This window comes from Gallus gallus, chromosome 2 (assembly GCF_016699485.2).
Source record: "Gallus gallus isolate bGalGal1 chromosome 2, bGalGal1.mat.broiler.GRCg7b, whole genome shotgun sequence".
NCBI lineage: Eukaryota > Metazoa > Chordata > Aves > Galliformes > Phasianidae > Gallus > Gallus gallus.
Window position 1 is genome coordinate 88359276 of NC_052533.1, and position 22004 is coordinate 88381279.

Below are 22004 nucleotides of genomic sequence, written 5' to 3' on the forward strand. Positions count from 1 at the left end.
TACTTAACTTCCCTGGATTAACGCTAATAACTTCATCAGCACAGAAGCGTGACCCTTTAAACGTGTGCTCCTTTCCAGACATTGCTTCCTAATTTTAGAGGTTTCATGTTGCTGAAAGCATCTGAGCCGTCGTGTGTGGACATTTGGTGTGCAGAAGCATCTGACCCACCTCCGGGAGTGGTGTTCCACTCCCGCCCTTCAGCATGGCCGAGGCTGCCTGTCACACCAGCTGCCTGCAGTAGTGGTTGCAAGGCATTCAGACAAAAGGCTCCTGCCAAAGAGAGGCAAAATGGAGCGCCGGGAGATCACACTGGAGGCTGACAGGATCCACCAGAACCGCCTGTCGAGTGTCACCGAGGACGAGGAAGAGCAGGACGCAGCATACACCATCGTGACGGTCCTGGACAAAGTGGCCAACATCGTGGACAGCGTGCAGGCGAGCCAGAAGAGAATAGAAGAGAGGCACAGGGAGATGGAAAATGCCATCAAGACCATACAGATCGATATCTTAAAGCTTGCCCAGGCTCACAGCAACACTGGCTACACGGTGAACAAGCTGCTGGAGAAAACCCACAAGGTCAGCTCCACCATGAAGGAAGTGCGTGCGCGGGTGGAAAGGCAGAGCGCCAATGTGCGGAAGGTGCAGACAAAGCAAGAGGAGATGCTGAGGAAAAACAAATTCCGGGTTGTGATCTATCAGGTAACCATAAGCTGTCTGTCATAACCATTGCTGTGCTGTTTTTGTGCCACCTCCTTGGTAGCTGTGGGTAGGCATCACATGGTGAACCAAAAGGTGCGGTCTGTCCAGGAGGAGGGTGGTTTTACGCCTTCTTCAACACCGAGCTCCGCTTCTCCATGCCTTTCAGCAGAGCCCATGGGAGGCAGTGCGTGCAGTCTATTATTAGTGTTGGTGGGTTTCAGAGCCAGTAGTGTAAGATTAACTGCAGATCAGCAAGGACTATTTGTTGCCTCTCTGAAAGGTAATATGAGGCAGGCCCTGTAAATCTTGTCATACAAACCATGCCTGACATTCATCTCTCATATTTTTTTCACCATATTAGGTAGAAGTCCAAATAACAAATTGTTTGTAAGCTCTCTGGTACAGTGTCGTTCTTTTAACATTAACTTTAAAACATATGGTGTATTTAACTTGCAGTGTTACCCAAGCTTTTGCTTGGGGACTTTCTTCATTGTCTCAGTCTGCAGAAGTGTATGCATAAACTCAGAACCACAAAGTCTTCCTTGCAGCAAATAGTTCTTTGCGTGCTATCCTTGGCAGTGCTTTCCCACAGCACGGTTCTTCCAATCATGTTTGGTGAGTGAATTATACACTCTCTTTCATCATTCCTCATTCCAGGATGTTCTTTGTCCTTACAAATGATAGTATTTGAGGAGGAGTTTCATGAAATGGCAGGCTCTTGCTGACACCCATATAGAGAGCTCTTAGTGCAGGCAGTTCATGGGATCTGTCACTGTCCAGCAAGTGCTGTGAAACTCATTTGTTTTATGGCCTGATCCTTCATTTGCTCAAACTTCCCAGTTCCTCAAGTCAACAGAAAGTGCCACTGTTTCATCTTTTGCCAGAAGCATAGTTTCTCCTTCATACCAGTGAAACCCCAAAGCATCTTTCAAAACGAGTCGTATTCATCATTAGGCAGTTTTGAGAATGTCAGCCCTTGTGAGTAACATGATGTGCTCCCATTGCCTTGTCTTGGGCCCTGATTTTCTAACTATTTGTTCATAAATAACATTATTTGCATGAATGGGTCCATTTGTTTCAGAGAGTGTATTCACCAGCATATATAGCTGACAAATTCTTATGCATAATCCAGCTTTCTTAACTATTTTATTTTCCAGTGCTGGGAAGAAATAGCTTAAAAAAAAAAAAAAAAAAAGTAAAAGCTGAAGGTAGGAAATGTTACTTCTTTAATGTTAAGTTAGTAACATATGCAGCCAAATTGTGCCTCCCAGCTTTTCTGACTGAATTACTTACTGTGGCTGCACAGGAGACAGTATGGGCAGAATTCAGCCAATTATTACAATTATTGCAAGCTGCACCATCGTGATGGAATAGCAAACAGGCATTTTTCCTTGCATATCATTTCTCATCTAAAAATAATAAATATCTCTGACTGCCCTGGTTAATGGCATTGTGCCATTTCATCGATGGCCCTTTACCATAATTATGGCAGTAAAGTTGATACTTTGAAAATGTTTGTCTTTAAAACAGTATTCATGACATAATGTAATTTTTACCCCTGAAAGACCTGAATTGTCACTTATTCTTTAAGTATAGTAAAATATTATGGAAATAGATTTACACATAGCTGTAAAGAACAACTGTTGCTATTTTTAGACCTTTCACATCAAAGGCAGCTCTCACCATGCATACTTTCTGTGATAATCACCTTCAGTGGAGTCTCTGGACTCTGTTCATTTTGCTGGACAAGAACAACCTACACCGTGTTCCATATGTTTAACCCTCAATTGGAGCTTTTCAGGAATGCAAACAGTATTTAGGATTTCTCTCTTTCTAGTTTTCTATTGCTGTGGTGGTTAAGGACTGGTTGACAGCATGTGAATTACTTCCTCTGTAACTTCCATCCTTTTCTTAAGGTATATTGAAGAAACTTTTTCCCTCATGAAGAGGAGCACTATACACTGCTGCCTTTGCAGTCTGACATTTAACACTCTTCTGGAGGAGGAGAACTGTTTTGCTCCACAAAAGCGAGGTATTCAAGAGTGTGATGGAGTTTTAATGCCCAGCACACTCCTGAAATCCTCTTTCACACACGTGTAGTCATTTTCACACTGTTGATTTACACCAGTGTAAGCACACTGTTGGATTGCCAAGACCTGAATGACTGAAGCTTGGCTACCATGAGGGGAAGTCTGCTAATAGCTGGTGAGTCAGTGTGGGGCACCCACTCCCTTCACTATATTTTACAAATAGGTGGAACCAAGTTGTTTACTTGGTGGTTGTGAGTGACAGCTCTTCTGTAGTGACTTTTTTTTTTTTTTTGTGAGCCATTTGGGACACTGTGGTGGAGCCAGTGACCCATGTGTAACCACAGTGGAATGCTCCTGTGGGTTTTAGTTTTAACCTCTGCCAGAACATCAGCCTATGAGGAAAAAGGAAGCACCAATTGAATCATAAAGATTTTCTTTCAAGTGGATGGCTTTGATCGCATCATTGATGGAAGGAGCAGACAGGTTGAAAAGGATCGTTGGCTGGAAGAGATTGTCCCAAGAGACCTCGGCCATGATGAAAAGATTTGGCAAATATCCTCACATTAAAAAGAGACAAAACGATCATCTGTGAGGATAATGATTAGGGAAAAGCAAGCATTTGTTTTTAAAAGGCCATGCAGTTGAGGAAAAGATTTGTTAGCAGGCAGCTTTCCTGCCTCTGTTGATGGCACCATTAAAACTGCCAGGTTACATCAGACTTTCTAGAGATGTCTTTGACTCCAGCATGCCAGCTGCCCTCAGAGTATAGCAAGATACAGAGAGTACATTATAGGTTGTACAGGTCTCTGTTCACCTCTGCTCGGGTTATTCTGAATAACCAGCTGTGAGAGCTGTCATTTCTCTGCAGTCAAAGAGCACCTTACAATTTGATTCATTCTGACTAAATTATTCAGAAATAGCTGATTTCTGAATAATTTTAATCCTGAAAGAACTTGCTTCATTTGCTTTCACTCGTGTTCTGCAAGTTCCTCTCTGAATGTGAATGTGCAGCCACCAGGAAGCCCATGCTACAGCAGCTGGCCTTCAGAGCAGCATCCCCTGAGGGTGGGAGGCGTGGAACACTTATATTATACATAAAGAAATTAAAAGAGAAGTGTTTTTCCTGGCCTCTGTCCTTTTGCTGCAGGATTATCTGGACATTAAGAATGGTGAACTTGAAATGGGGACAATAATCTGAAAATCTGAAGTGGAAGCACTTCCATATGCAGTTGGGGTGTATCAGGCTCAAGGGGTGAGGCTGCAAACATGGGCTCTGGTAGACCTGGTACATAAAAGCATCCTCTGTCAGTACACAGTTTCAATTATGCCTATGCTGAGAAACACCTGCGGGTCAGCGTGACTTAAAAGGTAATGAATATAATGCTTCTATTTAAAAAAGACAAAAGAAACAACTGCCATTCATCTGATGTCATTTGGGCATGAGAAGGACAGGCTCAGGAGGGGCTCGAGGCAGCTGCAGAACAGAGCCATTAGCGCCATGAGGCTAAATAGCTCACCAAGAACAGACTGTTCTAGGTAACCCATTTGTGATTATTTTTGTGTTACAGAAACATGGCAGAGCTTATCCTTTGTCCTGTTTTTGTATATGATGTCAGCTCTTAGCAGACAATCTAGAAAAAGAACAAATAGTGGACTGTGTTGTGGGAAGTGTGGTATGTGAAAGGTTTCTAGGAGAATTTGCTTTTCAGACATCGTTGTCAACTGCATGCTACTTTCATAAATGATCTTGGCACACAATACGATACAGTTGCTAATAAAATACACTCAAAATGATGAGCTGTCAGTCCAGAGTAAAAGTATAGAAAAGAAAGTGAATTGCCTTTAGAGCTAGAGCAGTGGTAATTGAAGAGTGCACAGTGAACTCCAGTACTTAGCATAAGCCCTTGCTGATAGTATGTCTTCGTAGGCCCCATGGTTTGGGAAGGACATAAAAGGATATATTCATTGCTCAAAAGATGATTGAGGGTTGGTTGCCATTTATACATCTGAGGAAACTGGGATTGTTTCATATGGAGAAGAGGAGGCTCAGGGGAGACCTTAGCTCTCTCTACAGTGACCTGAAAGGATGTTGTGGTGAGGTGGGAGTCAGCCTTTTCTACAGGGTAACAGTGCTAGGATAAGAGGAAATGGCTTCAAGTTGCACCAGGGGAGGTTCAGGTTGGATATTAGGAAAAATTTTTTCTCCAAGAGCGGTGAGGCAGTGGCACAGGCTGCCCAGGGAGGTGGTGGGGCCACCGTACCTGGGAGTGTTCATGAACTGTGTGGATGTGGCACTGAGGGACCTGGTCAGTGGGCATGGTGGGGGTGGACTGGTGGTTAGACTTGATAATCTTAGTGGTTCTTTCCAATCAGAATCATCCTATGCACGTGCTGGGACAAGGATGAGGAGAACAGTAAAGAACGCTGACAAAAAGATATGAAGTGGCTGTAAATTGAATGAGTAGAAACCAGGGATGGAGACATAAGAGTCTGGTCTTCTGCTTGACTCCACAGGGAGAGGGGATGACCTCTGTCTTTAACCTCTTGCTATCAAAATGGAGCATGAAAACTTAATGAACAAGAGATAGCATGGGTTGACTAATTGTGCTTGCCAAGCACAGGCCTTAAACATCAAGGCCTCAACACACAGGGCCTTTATTCAAGTCTTGTGGCATATATATAAATATTTTTACAGCTGGAACAGGTAATTGCCTTGGCTGAAATTGCAGAGGATAAGAAAAACCCAGCAGTTGTGTCAAAGAGTGTAGCAAGGGTCCTTTGTTTCCAGTGTGGGGTTCAGCCTTTCAGGTCAGAGCTCTGGTACACCCCGTGCTGTGCAGCGAACAGCCAGGCTGGCAGAGCAGAGCCAATGCTGAAACGCTGGGGGCAGCCAGGAAGATATAAATTACATGTGATTTTGAGGGGAAAAAATCAACCATGCTCAACCAGCTAAAGGAAAACTGTAGTTCTAGGGATGTGTTCTCAAAGAAAGAGAATGGGGGAAAAAAAGAAAAAAAAAAGGCAAAGCAGCTGCTGGGCCATTTCCGTGTTCTTAAAATGGGAAAGGTTGCTTGTTTCACAGAACCGTGTGCTCACAGCACATTTGTCTCCATACCCCTTGACATGGTGTAAGCAGGGCCTTCAGCCCCATTCCTTTGTGAGGTGCCTAACAAGGGACGAGCAGTCATTCCCCTAACAATTGCCATTGATTTTTCTCCACCTATTAAAGTTGAGCAGTGGAAACAGCAGATCCCAATTTACATTCACACAAGATGCTGTGGTTCAGGGCCTTGTGTGGGTTTGGCCAGCAAGCCAGTGGGAGAGTGCAGCTGCATCATGAGCCTGCTTGCCTCTTCCCCATGCTCCTAGGGGCTGCCCAGAAAGATGTATGGACATAAGGCTGTATCTGAGAACACATCTATTTCAGTGATCGGCCTCATGCCTGAAGAAGTCTAAGAATAAATGGACTTGACCCTGTTAATGGCAGTTAGGACTGAAATTCTCAGCACTGCTGACAAGAGCTGGGTCTTGCAGTTATTCCTTTAGTACAGGAATAATGTTGACCAAGACAGCGCAGGACCAGAAGTGAGGAATATCTGAAATCATGAACAGGAATTTCAAAATTTGGAATGGGATTCTTTCTGCCAGGTGTTGGACAGCAGGAAGGCAGATGTTTGCATGCTTGGCTTGTAGACTCCCTTTGAGAGAATAGAGAGAAATTCACAGAGGCTGATTTGTCTGACGTACTGCAGATATCAGCTTCTCCGTGCAGTTTCTGCTTGATAAGTACCTCTTCCCTCCATTGAGTTGAAAGGGAGTCTAGAGGCTAATTTCTGGGGAGACATGGTTGCTTGGGCAGACAAGTTCAGCAACTTGTGATGAATGGCTGGATTTCTGTGTACTTGACAGCACTGCCCCTCTGCAGTAGCTTGCAAGAGCAGTCATGTGAGGGAAAAATGAATGAAAACATTACAAAACATATTTTGTTTGTCTCATCACCTCTTGTGAACGCTCCTTCCCCTCCACTCACAAAGATTTGGTATGTACGGATAAATTGCAAACCTGCTGACTGGTCTGCACAACTATTCTCTAGGCCAAAGCCATAAAATAAGAGCAAAGCGGGCGTGAAGCTTTGATGTTCCTCAGGAGCTGCAAGTAGTCCATTTATGCAGCATGTGGTGGCGTGGAGCCAAGAGCTTCTCCACATGCTGGGGTACAACTGGGCAGCAACGCACACATAGCCTGGAGCTTGCTGCGCTCAGATAATGAGAGAATGAGCTGGGTTTCTTTACCGTCCTGGCAAAATTAATGAATTTCTGTCAGAATTTAAGGGAAAGGGATGCATATCAGGCTTCACAGAAGAGGAAATGAGAGGGATTGTCTGTTCTGATCAGGCTGCTTTTTCATTATGTAGAAGTAATTCTAAATACAAGCAACAGCACTTGGCCATAAAGTCCCACGTGCTGAAATGTTTATTGCCTTCCTCCTTTACTTGATAAAATCCCTTTGATGCCCTTTTAAGATAATCCTATTTCTCCCTCCTTTGAGCAGCTTTTTGCCTTGATGGCAGAGATTTTGAAATGACATATTTGCAGGAAAAATGAAGGGATCACTTGAGATGTACAGAGCTTCACTCTTAACTGTTAGAATAGGAGTAAAAGTACAGATTGATTTGTAATTGGTTATTCATCAGCAGTTTCTTATTGATTTAGAGAGCGGTTACAAGGAGATGTTTTAGCAATTTACCTTGGCTGCTGGTTTGAATAACATCTCATTCATTTAACATGCAAATTTCCAGGTCCCTTTTTTTTTTTTAATACATTTTCTTGATACAGTTTCCTGCTAATCAGCTGCCAGTCATTTGCATCTCAGGTTGTCATAGATACCACAGCATCTCCAGGGGCTGGCCTCTCACCATTTTGCTGCTCCGTGCACTGGCTCCTTATTGCCAGGTGACCATCAGTCCCAGCTGTGCTGGAACCATACCATAACCAGCACACTGCCTGTCACATCCCAAGGCTGAGTTCTCTTTCTATCACCTTGCCATTGTGCAACAATGACAGCGATTTATGAGGTTTCTGCTGTCTCTCCTCTCTACTTTTGATGTAAATGGATTTGCTAGGAGCTCTTTAGGAGTTCCACAGGTTCTCTAGGATTTTGAATGTTGATTTTTATATATATGCACACATACATGTTTGCATGTTTTAGGGTATTTTTGCGTGTGTGTGATTGTTTCTTTTGTTTGCTTAATTGACGGTACTATCATAATTCTTTAATTGGTCATTCTATTCTTTTCTGCTATTATTTCTTGCATTTTAAAAAAATCTGATAAGGTTATAACTGATTTTGAGTAACAGTTGAGTGTTGATGATGGTTCTCTTTATAATTGTTAGAATTCTACTTTGAGGCTCTTTAAAAAGAGTACATAAAACTATTTAATGGAGTTTGTAGCATATCAGACAATGTCCATATTTTCCTTTTCACCCACTCTAGCAACTCAGTTTGGGCTTTGAAATATCTGTTTGAAACCCAGGATAAGTGTAACAAACAAGAAAGGAGAAGGGGAGTAAAGCGCCTGAACTGGTCACATCCATTTTAATGCCCTTATATCCCTTTATTTTTTTTGGTGGATGATGAAAAGCATGCACAGCAAAAGCCCTGTCAGAAGGGCTTGTGCTAAGGCCTTTCAAAAACCTAGTTGTGAATTAAAGCTCATAGCTTCTCCCTACCCCACTGATATGGGGCATAGAGTATGCTTAGTGCGTGAGGGACAGGACAGGAGAGAGTCAAGGAGAAAGCTCTCCCATAGCTACTAAGTCACTGTATTTTTCTTACAAAACCTCATTAAGATACAGTGCTGTTTCACTAATACTTTCCACTTTGCTAACATCTTCTATCCAGAAATTTGGAGAGGAGATGCAAGCTCAAACTAATTTACAGTCTTCCTGCATTGGAAAAGGGAACATCAGAGCCTTGGCAAAGCTCACTCTCAGCATCTGCAGTAAAGGAGATGTGCTATTCAGCTGCTCCAGCTGCCGTGTCCAGTCTACAGGGCCTTAGCTCAGATGTTATGTTCAGAAATCTTATTTCCAACACACATCTATGAAAGGTAGAGCACTCTTTCTCACCTAGCAGATTGCAAGGCTGAGTGCTGCAGAGCCATGAGAAACAGCTGGCCAAAAGTACAGACACATTCACTCTTCTTATGGAGGAAGAAGACACAGCCCAACTATTATGGAGGAAGACACAGCCCAACTACTGCAGACAGAATACCCTCTCTCTGTCCTCCCTTTTTAACAAGTGTCCTTCCTAAGTACAGCATTCCTCATTCACCGTATTGTATCTGTTTCTGTATGTATTGAAATTTCCAAACAGTCATTATGGAAATATTTCTGTTACCATTTCAGCTGAAGGAGTGAGCTGTAATTTAGAAACTTTGAGGAACTGTTCTCCAGCTGTGTTTTAGTTCATTTTCAGAAAAGAAGGGATTATGTTTATATATAGAAATCTTTATGTAATTAATGTTAATTTGCACATGCTAATGCAGATGATTATTAGCAAAGTATTGTAGTTTTGTTCCTGCTGATTTTGACAGATGAGTTGAATAACATTCCACTGTAATCAATGCAACACAATTTGTCCCTAATTTTTGTAAGCATTAACAACTATTTTACTGGAGGGTTTTTAATGAAGCCAAAGCTATCTGCCAAAGAGCTTAATGTATTTTATTTTACATAGTGCTATTAGCCTGTACAATAACATTAAACATGACTTTCTAGTAACAAGTCACTGTGAGAGATGACAACTACCTTTTTGAGCAGAAAGTTTTCAGTAAAGTATACAGCAAGAGTGACCCATTCCTCGTGAGCTCACAACTCCTGATCTCTCTCCTACTTTCTGAATTAAGATAGTAGTAGCAACAATATGGCTGACACTGTCAGGCCTCAGAAAGCAGCTGAAATGGTTACTGCAAATGGGAAACAGCTTGCAGAAGCTTTAGGTAGGTGTTGTACATCTGCACCTGAAAGGCTGCACCTCCTGGGAGCAGGGCACATGAAAAACATGGACAGGGCTGGTAGGGAAGGAGACGCCATGTCTGCCCCATGAAACTCCAGCAAGTTGTGGGCTTTCCACTCTGTATCCTTCAGCAGCTGCGAGCAGAAGTGACACCGACAATGAGCCACACATCTCTGAAGTCTGTACAGACAGCAGGCTTTGTACTGGGGGCCAAGTGGGTCTATTCTCTTGAGAGATTCTCCTGTTCAGATAAACTGGATTATTGGGTCCTTTCATTTCCACAAGTTGTTTTTTTTTTTTTGTTTGTTTGTTTGTTTTTTACAGCTTTTGGAAATTTGTATGCATATCTTTGAGTTTTAAGCTTCTACTGGTCTTCCTCTGGAGGAAGTTCCCAGGGCTGAGGTATCATGGACAGTCATCACTTACAAGCAGGCAGCATATCATATTACTTACTTATACTTCATATTACTTATGGGGCTGTTTAGTCTGGGGAAGAGGAGGCTGAGGGAAGACGTTATTACTCTCTTCCGGTACCTGAAAGGTGTTTACGTGAGAGCAGGGTAGGTCTCTTCTCACTGGTGACAGGTGACAAGACAAGGGGAAATGCCCTCAAGTTGTGCCAAGGTAAGTTTAGGTTGGACGTTAGGAATCACTTCTTTACAGTGGTGGTTAAACACTGGAATAGGCTCCCCAGGGAGGTGGTTGACTCACCGTCCCTGGATGTGTTTAAGAGCCATTTGGATGTGTTGCTCAGAGATATGATTTAGCAGAGGGTTGTTAGAGTTAGGGTACTATGGTTAGGCTGTGGCTGGACTTGATGATCTTTGAGGTCCTTTCCAACCTGAGTAATTCTGTGATTCTATGATTCTTACCAAATCAACCATGGAAACCAGAGGTTCCCAGATGGAGCAAGACGAGTTCATGGTGCATGTCCTGAGAGAATTGGGTGGAACTGGGTTTACTGAATAACGTTTAGTTTCCTTACTGACTTTGACCTCTTGTGTAGCTAGCACACATAAATTAATACGTTAGGGTCCTTTCCTTTCTGGGCAGCATCAAAAATGTTCACTGAGTTCTAATTTGTCAAGAATGTGCAATTATCTTCATGGTGATAAAGGGCTGCAGCCCTCTCTTCAGGGCGGTACAGCTGGAACAAGCACAAGTACCTATTTTGTCTATGGGATACTTACTTTTATTGATGAGAAATAAGAGAGGTGTATCAGCTTCAAAAACCATGAAGAAGGACAATGAAATGGTGAACCTTCTGGAACAAAAGTCTTACGAGGAGCAGCTGAGGGAGCTGGGATTATTCAGTGTGGAGAAGAGGAGGCTCAGGGGTGACCTTATTGCTCTGTACAATGAGCTGAAAGGAGGTGGTAGCAAGGTGAAGTCAGCTTCTTCCAGGTAACAGCAATAGGATGAAAGGGAGTGGCCTCAAGTTGTGCCAGGGGAGGTTCAGGTTGAATATTAGGGATAATTTCTTCTCAGAAAGAGTGGTGAGGCAGTGGCACAAGCTGTCCAGGGAGGTGGTGGTATCACTGTCCCGGGAGGTATTCAAGGACTGTATGGATGTGGCACTGAGGGATGTGGTCAGTCGGTGTGGTGGGGATGCATTGATAGTTGGACTACGTGATCTTACTGGTCCTTTCCAACCTGAACAATTCTATGATTCTATGAACTGGACACATCTGCTCTGAAAACCAGTAGGGACTATTAAACGTGAGGCCATGCATTCATGATTTTTAGATAGAGCCATTCTGAAAAGAATATTTTGATCAGATACAGTGTTTTTACATTATTTGCCAAAGGCTTCTTCTGCCATTTGTATCCTGTAAGATTACATGAGATGGTATGACCCAACCTTATTTTGTTACAAGGTTGTATTTTGGTTAGCTGTAATTCACTGCAAGCCAACAAACAGAATGCTTCACTCACAACCCTTTTAAAACAGACTTGCTGGAAGATGACTCTGTGCTTTCGTTTACAGGAGGAAACCGAGTGTCCTTCATCTCTCTCCGTTATCAAAGAGCATACAGCTGGTGAAACTTTCGAGGATGATTTCCTCCCACCTGATGATCTGTCTTCTGATGAGGAATATTATATTGAAGAGGGCAAAGCAGCTCAGTTCAAGAAATCAGGCATGAGGCGCATAGATGATATCAAAAAAGCGTTTTCAAGGGAAAATATCCAAAAGACGAGGCAAAACTTTGGCAAGAAGGTAAATAGGCTTCGAACTAGAATCGTGACCCCTGAAAGGAGGGAGAGGATCAGGCAGTCAGGAGAGAGACTGAAACAATCTGGGATAAGGATCAAGAAAACCATCTCACAGGCAGCCCCAACAAAGGAGACGTTCAAGATCCACAAAAAAAACAAAGAGCGAATGGTAGCAGAGGGCCAGGAGGGGAGCCAGGAGGCTGGTGTGCACATAGCCACCGAGCTCACGGCCACCGAGCCTTTCACTGAGGAGATCTCCTACACAGAAGTGATCACGAAGGTAAAGAAGGACAAGAACAGCACACCAAGAGGTGCTGCCCAGACAGCTGAAAGAGGAGTGATGACGATCCCAGAAGTGGTGCTTAAGCAGGAAGGAAAAGAAGGAGGAGGTGGAGGTGATGATGTCCCCTTGCTAGACTTGAAGCAATCATTGTAAGGAATTGATGAACAAACACCCCATACTGTCCTCAGGAACAAGAGAGAACACAGGCTGTATGCCCTCAGTTTTAGAAAAATGTGTGAATTTTTGTTCTATCATGAAATGTGTATTGTTGTTCTATCATCTACATGGGTATCTGTAGTGTTGTTGTCCTGACAGGAGCGAAGCCACACCAGCTGAACACAGGGGCTGCCCCCAGAGAGTGCCAGCAGCCAGCATTAGCCCATACGGAACCTATGCGACATGGCAAACTGACATCTACTCTGTCTCCAAGATTGAATTAGCGTTCATCTAACAGCCTAATTACTCTCTTCAGTTTTGTGTACAACAGTATAAAAATTACTTCCATAATGTCATACCAATTCTTTGACTCAGAAAATGGTAACAAAGCTATTACATCATATTAGCAGAAGGAGGAGCTATGAAAAACGTCCATTCAGCAGTACAAATCTTTTCATTTTAGGGCTCTCACTGCAGCAGCAGGAGGAAATTCCTGCCTTACCCAGGGTGTGACAAAACATAGGAGGAATAGTAGGTTTTTTGAGTAAGCTGCATTTCTTCTCAGTAGAAAAGAGAAGATTCTGAAATGTTTAAAGGTTATTTCTAGAGTTCTGGAAGAGGAAGGATTGATGGGCTTAATGTATTTCCTGCACTTACAGAATAAGAGTAATAAAGCAGAGGACGTTAAATATGACATAGCAGGAGGAAAAGAGGATGAGATATATTCATGTTATGGAAAGACATGCTTGCAAGAAATGCAAGGACATGAAAAAGTAAAAGAGAAATAAAATCAGTGTGTGGGTTCTGGATAGAAAGAGATAAAAACTAGCGTTTGTGTTTGTTCCCTCAAGATGTTTTTAAGAATTGTTACTCTATCCAGAGGATAATAGGGTTCATGAATGTAGCTGACCAGACAAGAGAATTGTTTTGTTTTCCATGACTGTGTGGTTTTTCTGAGCTTCACTTCAATTAAAATCTGTTCTACAAAGCTGCTAAAGTAAAGGGCCGATCCATAACCCAGCTCTTTGTTTCTCACCACCATCACTATGGACAGCCACAGCCTCAGGGATTACGAGATGGACACCCTTTGGAGTATGGAATGCTGTTTATTTGCAACCCTCAGTGCCCTGAAATCAGATATGTTTGTAAACATGGCCACTATGCGGACACGAGTTGCTGGACTGTATTGCTCTCTTCATTCTGAAATGGCATTGCCTTCAAAGCGCTTACCTGCAGCAACGTCAGGCGTTATTGTCTGTGCGAAACCTGTATGATAGTGCCAAAAGCTGTATCAATGTGTTTAATATCTCAGATTCATTTTAACAGCAGAGCGTAACTTGATTATCTATATACATTGTTTGAGGACTCCCTGTTGTTAATCTAGAATTTAAATATAATTAGTTTGATTTCAACTCTTCTGCCTTCCATTTCTTTCATTTAGTCCCGTGGACATCACATTTAAAGTGAAAGAGCTTTAGCAATAAGAACTAAGAAACGCTGATTGGGAAGGGTCAATGTTATGCCATGTTAATGGCATCTCAAAGCAAATTGAGCTGTGAGAATGAAAGGAGTAACACCACTATGTGGAGGGACAGAATGGGATGAGGGAGGGAAACAGGCAGAGTAAGATACCTCTTTCAACAGTCAGTGGTGCATTTTCGCTGCATGGTAAGCACAAGTGGAAAGGAAAAGAGACGTTTTAATGATGGGATACGTTGAAGGTTTTGTTTTTTAGCTAGTTTACAGAATTTTCTGGAAGCAGGTGGCCATGGTCTTCTTCCTGTTGGGCACAGAACTGTCCCTGCCTGTAGTGGAACCCTGTACCAATGGTCCGGTTCCCCTGTGATGTCACCTGCCTTCTGCTCTGCAAGATTTGAGGTCTTCCAGAACTGACAAAACAGGCATTAGTTGCTGAAGTGAAAGGATCAAAGAAGCTGTCACTTTGGGTTTTTTTCTCTTCTTGAGAACACTACATGCTAGAACCACGTGCCTATAGATTTTCTTTACGCAGAGTTTAATTTCTTAATCTACTTGACAAAGAAAGGAAGTGATGCCGTTTCCATGGACCACAACATATAAGCTCAACTGAATACATATTTTTAATGAGTACTTCTAAATTCAGTTGTTCAAAGGATTAACTGTTTTCATAACAAGTAGTAAGTACTTCAAGTGTGCAAAGTAACTCAGCGTATGCTCTTCATTTTAAGATTTATCAGTGTCACTGACATGAATTTTGCATGCACCAAGAGGTTAAAATTAACACCATTACCCCTCAAAAAGATAGGAAGCGGGGAGAACCCTACAGATTAAATCCTCATTTTCTATACCACAGCACAGGCATTCCCCATTGGAAGTCTCTCTTACCTTCTTCGTGATTTGCAGGGCAAAGATCTCAAGGCCCAGTCCTTCAGCTTTCTCATAAGCAGAATTCTCAGTGGAGTCAGCTGACATGCTGACGTACAGCCGTGCTGCAGGAGGCCAGGAGCAGATATTTGGAACAGGTGGTGTCACTGGGTAAGATCATCCTACCTGCATCCCATGTGAAGCAAGTTCTAAAGGAATCCTGCTCCAGCTGCTCGGTTTTCCAAGAAGAAACTTGGCCCTTCCTGCTTAGTAGTGGGTAGGACTGAGAATATCAAACTTCCTTATGGAAAGAACCCTGTGGTTGCTAACAGCAGAGTGAAACTGGGTGTGGGGAAAGGTGAACTACCTTCTTAGATGGTGGCTGAAAAGAACGAGAAGATTGCAGGTGCTTACAAGGAGGGGAAAAAAGTGAGTAATGAAGCACTCACTGCAAGTCTTTCTTTCAGAACATCCAACAGCAATTTATTTTGCTTTGAATTTGTGCTAGTGAAAAAAGCCAAACACATTTTTGGCCAATAGCTGTCTATTAAGAGAAGCACCAATCACCCTTCAATCATAGGGTAAACTGCAGAGGTTTTCAGGTGAATCTACTCCCAGAAATGGCTTCTGTATCTTCTACCTTTATATATATATATATACATACATACATACGTTTTTTTGTTTGTTTGTTTGTTTGTTTTTAACCTAGACTAATGCAAAATACAGCATAAAATGCAGTTGAGAGGTTCGAGGCTGCAGGACTCAAGGCAATAACACCAACGGAGCAAATATGAGTTGGGCCAAAGTGGTGTTCAGGCATGCTTACTCTGAGAAGGGTTTCTTAACTTCTTCTCACTAAGAATTGGGTGTGTGCACATCTTCCTTCTAACGGAACACAGGTTTGGCAATGAGCTAACATGTGGAAAAGCAGTAACTTGTGCAAAGAGAAACTCACTTCTACTACCATTTCCATATACAAGGGACTATTCAAGGGAATAGCAGCATCCATCTGTAAAACCACTCAGCAAGTTTACAAATGCAAAAATCAAGTGCATTCACGTATGTGCAGAAATGGATGAAGTTTTATTATGAGTTTAACTCACTCATCATTACTGCTTTAATAATGCTAAGCATGATAAGTTTTTAACTACAAAGTTGATTTTAAAAAGAATCATAGTGTACTGTAAAGAAGACTTACACAAGGAAGAAAAGACAGCATCTACAAAAGAACCACCATAAATGTTAGAGCAGTTATCACTATCATAAGCACATTTTCCCTAGCGTTTCCTGTAAGAGCAAACTAGCTGAATGTATTCATGCTTTACAACAGCTGCTATACCTGTTTTCCTCTCACATTCCCAGGTTCAATACATTTAGGTGTATTCACTCTGAAGAGAGTAAACTGATCTATGTATGATTAACACAATCTCTGTACCTCACTTGCTAATTCCCACACCACTCTAAAAATCACAATGGGATTCCTACTGGCTTCAGGCTTATTTCCTAGGTGGTTGCTTTTTTTTAGAGCTATTTGTTGGTCCTCACTTTGAACTGCAGAGCAGTGCCACCCCCCGTAAAGTCCAGTGATCAGGATTCTGCACTGTTTTCAGGTACAAAGAGAAAATGTATGTCAGATCTGTCCTCCGAGGCTTTTTGTAGACAGGACAGGAGTAGTACATATTGCCTTGTTGCTTCTTTGGGTCCTGTAGTGCTGTCGTGCTGACAGCATACACATGAACCACAGGAAGACTTGTGAACAGCACCTGAAAATGTTAAAAAAGACACTGGGCTCAGTATTAGCAGGACAGGGTAACCAAACTCCAGCATGCTGGAACTGGACTCACTGGTGAACTCCAGCAAGAACAGCAGCCCCTCAGCAGAAGCATACAGAAGCATCCAAGCCCTATGCTCACTACTGCACTGACCCCAACCTGTCTTTAAGCCACTGGCAGCTCAGAGAGAGCAGACTTCAGGAATCTTGGAAGGAACAGAAAGCAAGAGAAACCCACAAAGCTGCACACATGGTAAAGGTTGAAAAAATGGCAGCATGGTTCTAGGAGGGAGCAAGACCATTGCTTTTTTCCCCATCCTTTTCATCTCTAGAAGGTGTTCCCCATTCTTTCCCCATCTCCTGGTCCTTGAATGGCAGGGCCAGAGCTGCAGAGGCCTAGCTGTATTCAGTAAGCCTCCCTGTTACATTCATGCTGTTGGCAGTGCAGCTCCAAAGGCCCAGGGCGCCTCCTGGGTTTTATTCAAAGGAGATCCCTCCGGTCTTCTAGTAATACACAGTACTCATTAGCAGAGGCAGAGAAAAGTCTCAAACCAACAGCTCTTGCTGATGATGCCAGAGCACCTGGGCAAACTCCATACATGAAGGATGTATTTTCACAAAGCAGGAACTGAGTACCAGAAGCTGCCACTGGCAAGATTTGGTTTGGAAAACATTGCCCTCAGCCAGGTACAGAAGCGTTTTACCTACAGAGAGCAATGTCCTCAACTCCACTTCCAGGACAGAACAAAAGTTTACCAGCACACACAGTGGCAGCTTTCCCTGAACACTGACCAGAGCATGCAATCACTGCTCCTTACCTAGGCTTTAAATGTGCTCAGTTGCCTGAGCAAAATGTAACTCCATACACGGATAACTGACCAGAAGCCCAGAATGAATACCGGTAATTCAAAAGCAGTGCCAGGGGCTTCTAGTCACCTAAACACTGCGATCAGAGCAGGCCTGGACTCTGGGAACAGTGACAGGGCTCACACTCTCGGTCCAAAGGAGGCTGATCAAGGGTTGCACTCATTCAGATGTACTTCAGTGCCTGAAGCCAAGGAGCCCAGCAACTGGTCTACTCAAGTGCAGCGCCTCCCAAACTCATCTTCTGACAGAGGCTTTTTGGTCTGTTGTGGTGGGTAAACACCCTGTCCTCTTCCCAGTCCTGCTATTACTTTACCCTCTTACAACCTGCTGTGAAACCTATGCTGCAAGCACTCGGAATACTTTCTGGCTTTCTCTGAACACACCATGTTACACTCCAGTCAGTGATGTTCCATCGGTCTTTACCTTTGGTGATGACTCGACCAGCTTGCTGTTCCTGCGGTCCCAACCAGCCCCTTCGAGGAGAAGGCCGTATATATAGACCCCACCAATGTCAGCGGGAGGCGGGCCAGCCACGTCTTCTTTCATCATCTTGGTCACCTCGTTGTGCAAAACAACATTGTCAAGTGCCCATCCTTTTGCTAAATTTGAGCGTGTGGTCTCCTGCCTCATGGCAGTGAGGAATCCCTGAGGAGATCAAATATAACACAGGGGCTTTTGAAGAGGCTTGAATGCACCCACTGCCAACTGCTTTCCTATACAACAGGGACACAAGCAGTATAAACCTCAACCCACAGAATCTCATCTACATATAAAACTGATTTCAGTAGTGTAACTCCATTGCTTTCTTACACTGTCCCAGTGCCAGGCATTTTGTATACACTTGCTATGCTTGTGCTGGCAAAGAGGTCACCAAAGTGGCCTATTCAATGCATAGGTCTAACTCATCTCACCATACACACCTACTTTATAACGAGCCAAATGGAGAAAGGTTTACACAGCTAGCAAATAAATGTGATTTGTAAGAGTTTAAATGCAGGTAATTGCTAAGGCACCAATAATAATGCGCTGTATTACCTTTCCTTGTAGGAACACTGTAAAAATGCTTTTCAGTCAACAATTCCCAATGCCTTTTACAGACCACAAAGGAAGTACAAACTGGGATCATGTAATTAACTGCTGAAATGCCCCTGTCAGCAGGGCAAAACATAACTGCTGCTCAGTGCAAAGCTTCAGTGCACTAACACAGCATACTGCTGCAGACATCAACAAGATAAACACTTAGCATTTCAACAATAGACACTGGAACAGGTTTCCCAGCCCAGTGAATGCCCCCTCCCTGGAAGCGCTGAAGGTCAGGCTGGATGAGACTTTGAGCAACCTGGTCTAGTGGGAGGTGTCTCTGCATACAGCAGGCAGGTTGGAACTATGTGATCTTAAAGGTCCTTTCCAACCCAAACCATTCTGTGATTCTAAGAAACTCATTCTCTGCTATAAAGGAACATGAGGGAGGACATCTGGTAAGGTGCTTACAGCGAGGGCGGAGCTGATCTCTTTTCACTGGTGACAGGTGACAGGATGAGGGGAAATGGCCTCAAGTTGCACCAGGGGAGGTTTGGGTTGGATATCAGGAAAAACTTCTTTACAGAAAGGGTTGTTATGCACTGGAATAGGCTCCCCAGGGAAGTGGTTGAGTCACCATCCCTGGATGTGTTTAAAAACCGTTTGGATGTGGTGCTCAGGGCCATGATTTAGCGGAGGGTTGTTAGGGTAGTATGGTTGGGTTGTGGTTGGACTCGATGATCTCTAAGGTCTTTTCCAACCTGAGCAATTCTATGATTCTAAGAAATCAGTAGTAATGAGGGAATTGATTAAAATTTGTAGTTTACTTTTATTCATCCAATCATAGAGGAGGCTGAAGGAAAGAAAAAGAAGCTACATGCAGCAACAGCAGCATCTTGGTCTTGGTGTAGGGCTAGCATCTGACAGCTGAGCATGGTGATTCTGCTGCAGGCCTCAGCACCTCCCAGCAACAAAGCACCCCTTCCATTAAGAGATGTCATTCATGAACTCGGATGTTTCAGTTAAATGACATTGGTGGCTTCTCATTAATGCCATTCCAGGAACCCCAGGACAAGTATTGCAAAGAGCTTTTGTGATAGCAAAGATAATTGTAATTGCATTTGAAGTAGTTGAGAACTCTTGCACACCGCTAAGGGAGACAGGATTAAAGGCCAAGTTCTTCTATCAGAATGGCCATTAAATGAAAGCAGAATCCTTGTAGTTAATTTGTGGAATTTTAATTTGGGGAAGCATGATAGTACCATTAGTTTAAAACACACAGCATTCACTGCCAGAAGGCCCCACTGGGCCACCAGACCCAAATCTACTGAAATATGAAAGGGAGAAGAGCAGGAAGAGGACAGGGCAGAGCAGTGACTGCACTCAGGGAATCAGTTCAAAGGCTCTGTGGAAATACAGATATAAAAGTAAGCTCAGATCTGTACGTTGTCTTCAGGGATAAGATTTAGTCAGCAGACTCTTCTTGCAGAGATGACTGAACCTATACGCTCTCTGCAGTGGGACTTGTAACTAATAATATTCCCATTAGAATGAATCCAGTATGGTGTTAAAACTGGGACAAGGAGCCCCAGTTTTGATTTCTAGTATTGAAACCTGTTTTAATTTCTAGTATCTTTGCCCTGTTTGGTTAGTTGCTTTTTCTTGATGTTCTTGTTGTTTTGTTTTTGGTTTTTGGAGGGTTACTTTTTGTTTTGTTTTTGGTTGGGTGGGTTTTTTGTTTGTTGTTGTTTTGTTTTTGAGCCGGGAGGTGGTTAAAATTTTGAACCACAGAAAATGATTTCTTCTTTTCCTCACCTGTTCTTTCCCGAACACCTCCCTGGCCTGCTCACTGAAGGCTGCTAAACATTGGCTCCTTTGCCTCCTAACAACCCATGCATTCTAACTCTGAACCTTCCAGAATCAGGCATCCATGGAAGCTATGACATGAAGTAAAGAAACCAATGTCTGTTGTTTCCAAGATCACATAATCGTCTCTTTTACCTTGCTTGTGGGGTTCCTTGTTTGTCACTTATTTTTTATTTCCTCCAGTGAGCAAAATATTGCAGGGTTACTATGGAATGAAGCAGGCTCCGAGCAATGGAGCCATTGCACTTCATCTTCCTATTAGTATTCACATTACTTTGGCATCTCAGGCTCTTGGAAATAGGCTGGGGGTTCATTACGCTGAGCACTCTACAACCAGGAAGACAGTTCTGCCTCACAGGGCTTAAAATCCACATATAGGACAAGTGACAGCAGCTGGATGATACAGTGATGCAAACAAGGAAGCAATAAAGCAGTATCCAGCACAATAAGGTAATGGGAAGGTAGAAATGGAAGATGCATAGCGCTGTGGTTTTGAGGACTACATCCAGGAGGCACTCTTTGTTTGGTGATTGACTTGGCCCAATGCAGACACACAAAAGGAATCGGTTTCTCTTTCACACAGAACCCTCAGCTTGCCCTCATTTGTATCACTATAAATAAAAATTAACTTCTGTGCAACCACTGAATTTATCCCAGTATATAACCAGGACAAGGGAAGGCAAAGTCAGGTCCTATTTATTTTTTTATTGCCAGAGTGTTTCATTCTCCCAGTGCTATAAATCTACCTTATTGTCTTCTGTTATCCATGGCATTTATCCATTGACTATAAAGCGAGCAGTGAGATCTATGCAAGTAGGCAAATTACAAATTATTTAGGAGCTGCATTTCCTCTCCCAAATGAAAGGATTTTTTCTGAGAGTTTCTCAGCTGTTACAAACAAGCCATTAAACCATTAGAACCAGCACTTCATCACCTCAGCTTGCTTGAGAAGATGGAAATCAATTTTCTTAACGTGTGAAATAATGGCTTTAAGCACAGCAACATCATTAACAAAAATAATATTTAGCTAAATAGAAAATGCATCTTTGTTCAGACCAATTTCTTGTAGAATGTTCCCACAGCCTGGGTTACAGAAAACAGAGACTACAGAAATAAACATCTGATTATGAAATCTGTGATTGTCAGCACCAATGGTTGTTTAAGTCAGGTAGACACATCTTCGTCTGGATTTTTTTTTCTCTGCGCAGTATGCATTTAGGGACTTCTGGAACTATGTGTCATGAAGTGTTTAGTTTTAGAATTTCTAGAGGCTTTCTCACTTACTATGCTCTATTAAATCGTGACGTGTCTGGGGACATTTTACTCTGATTACTTGGCAGCTTTTTTGAGTAATCCAGACACATGGATCCGAAAGAAATGCAGAATGCCTCAACTGGGCTGGCCAAATTTCAGGACCGACACAACCCCAAGCAGCAAAAACAAAGCCAGCTAAAACAGCCAGTACAAAATCTGTGTCAGCTCTTCCTCATCTGTAGTGCAAAAGCAAATAGTAACAAAAGCCAGAGCCCCTCAGGGTTGCATCCAACCTGATCATTGCAACAATTACTTAGGAATATTTTAGTGTTCTTAACAAATCAAGTACAGAAGCATAATCGTTTCATTAAAACCACTTCTACTCTCTTTCATACTTCTGCTTGGGAACCCTTTACTCAGAGATTTCATAAGCACGCTTCTGTGCTGCGAAGTTGTATGGGCAGACAGTTGACAGACAGGCTA

The 22004-nt window shown here is 42.9% G+C and overlaps 2 protein-coding genes across 4 annotated transcripts in view; one reads left to right on the forward strand and one right to left on the reverse strand.

Moving 5' to 3' along the window:
- Positions 1-145: 145 nt before the first annotated feature.
- On the forward strand, positions 146-13812 carry MURC (muscle related coiled-coil protein). The gene is made up of 2 exons (XM_419073.7): positions 146-700; positions 11735-13812. The coding sequence occupies exons 1-2, from the start codon at positions 290-292 to the stop codon at positions 12395-12397; spliced, it is 1074 nt and encodes a 357-aa protein (XP_419073.3). The 5' UTR covers positions 146-289; the 3' UTR covers positions 12398-13812.
- Positions 13813-15807: 1995 nt separating this feature from the next.
- Positions 15808-22004, reverse strand: part of DNAH5L (dynein axonemal heavy chain 5-like) — a 148852-nt gene continuing 142655 nt past the window's right edge. For all 3 annotated transcript variants that reach the window (XM_040696426.2, XM_040696427.2, XM_040696425.2), the window contains 2 exons: positions 17805-18026; positions 15808-16506 (listed from right to left, as the gene is read on the reverse strand). In XM_040696426.2, coding sequence (XP_040552360.1) covers positions 16285-16506; positions 17805-18026 — 444 coding nt within the window. In that variant the 3' untranslated portion in view covers positions 15808-16284. The remainder of the gene's footprint in view (positions 16507-17804; positions 18027-22004) is intronic.

Excerpts from the sequence above, each read along its gene's own strand:
- MURC (XM_419073.7), top strand. The coding sequence starts at position 290 with ATGGAGCGCCGGGAGATCACACTGGAGGCTGACAGGATCCACCAGAAC. Across the intron at positions 701-11,734 it reads TCCGGGTTGTGATCTATCAG|GAGGAAACCGAGTGTCCTTC; the intron begins GTAACCATAAGC and ends TTTCGTTTACAG.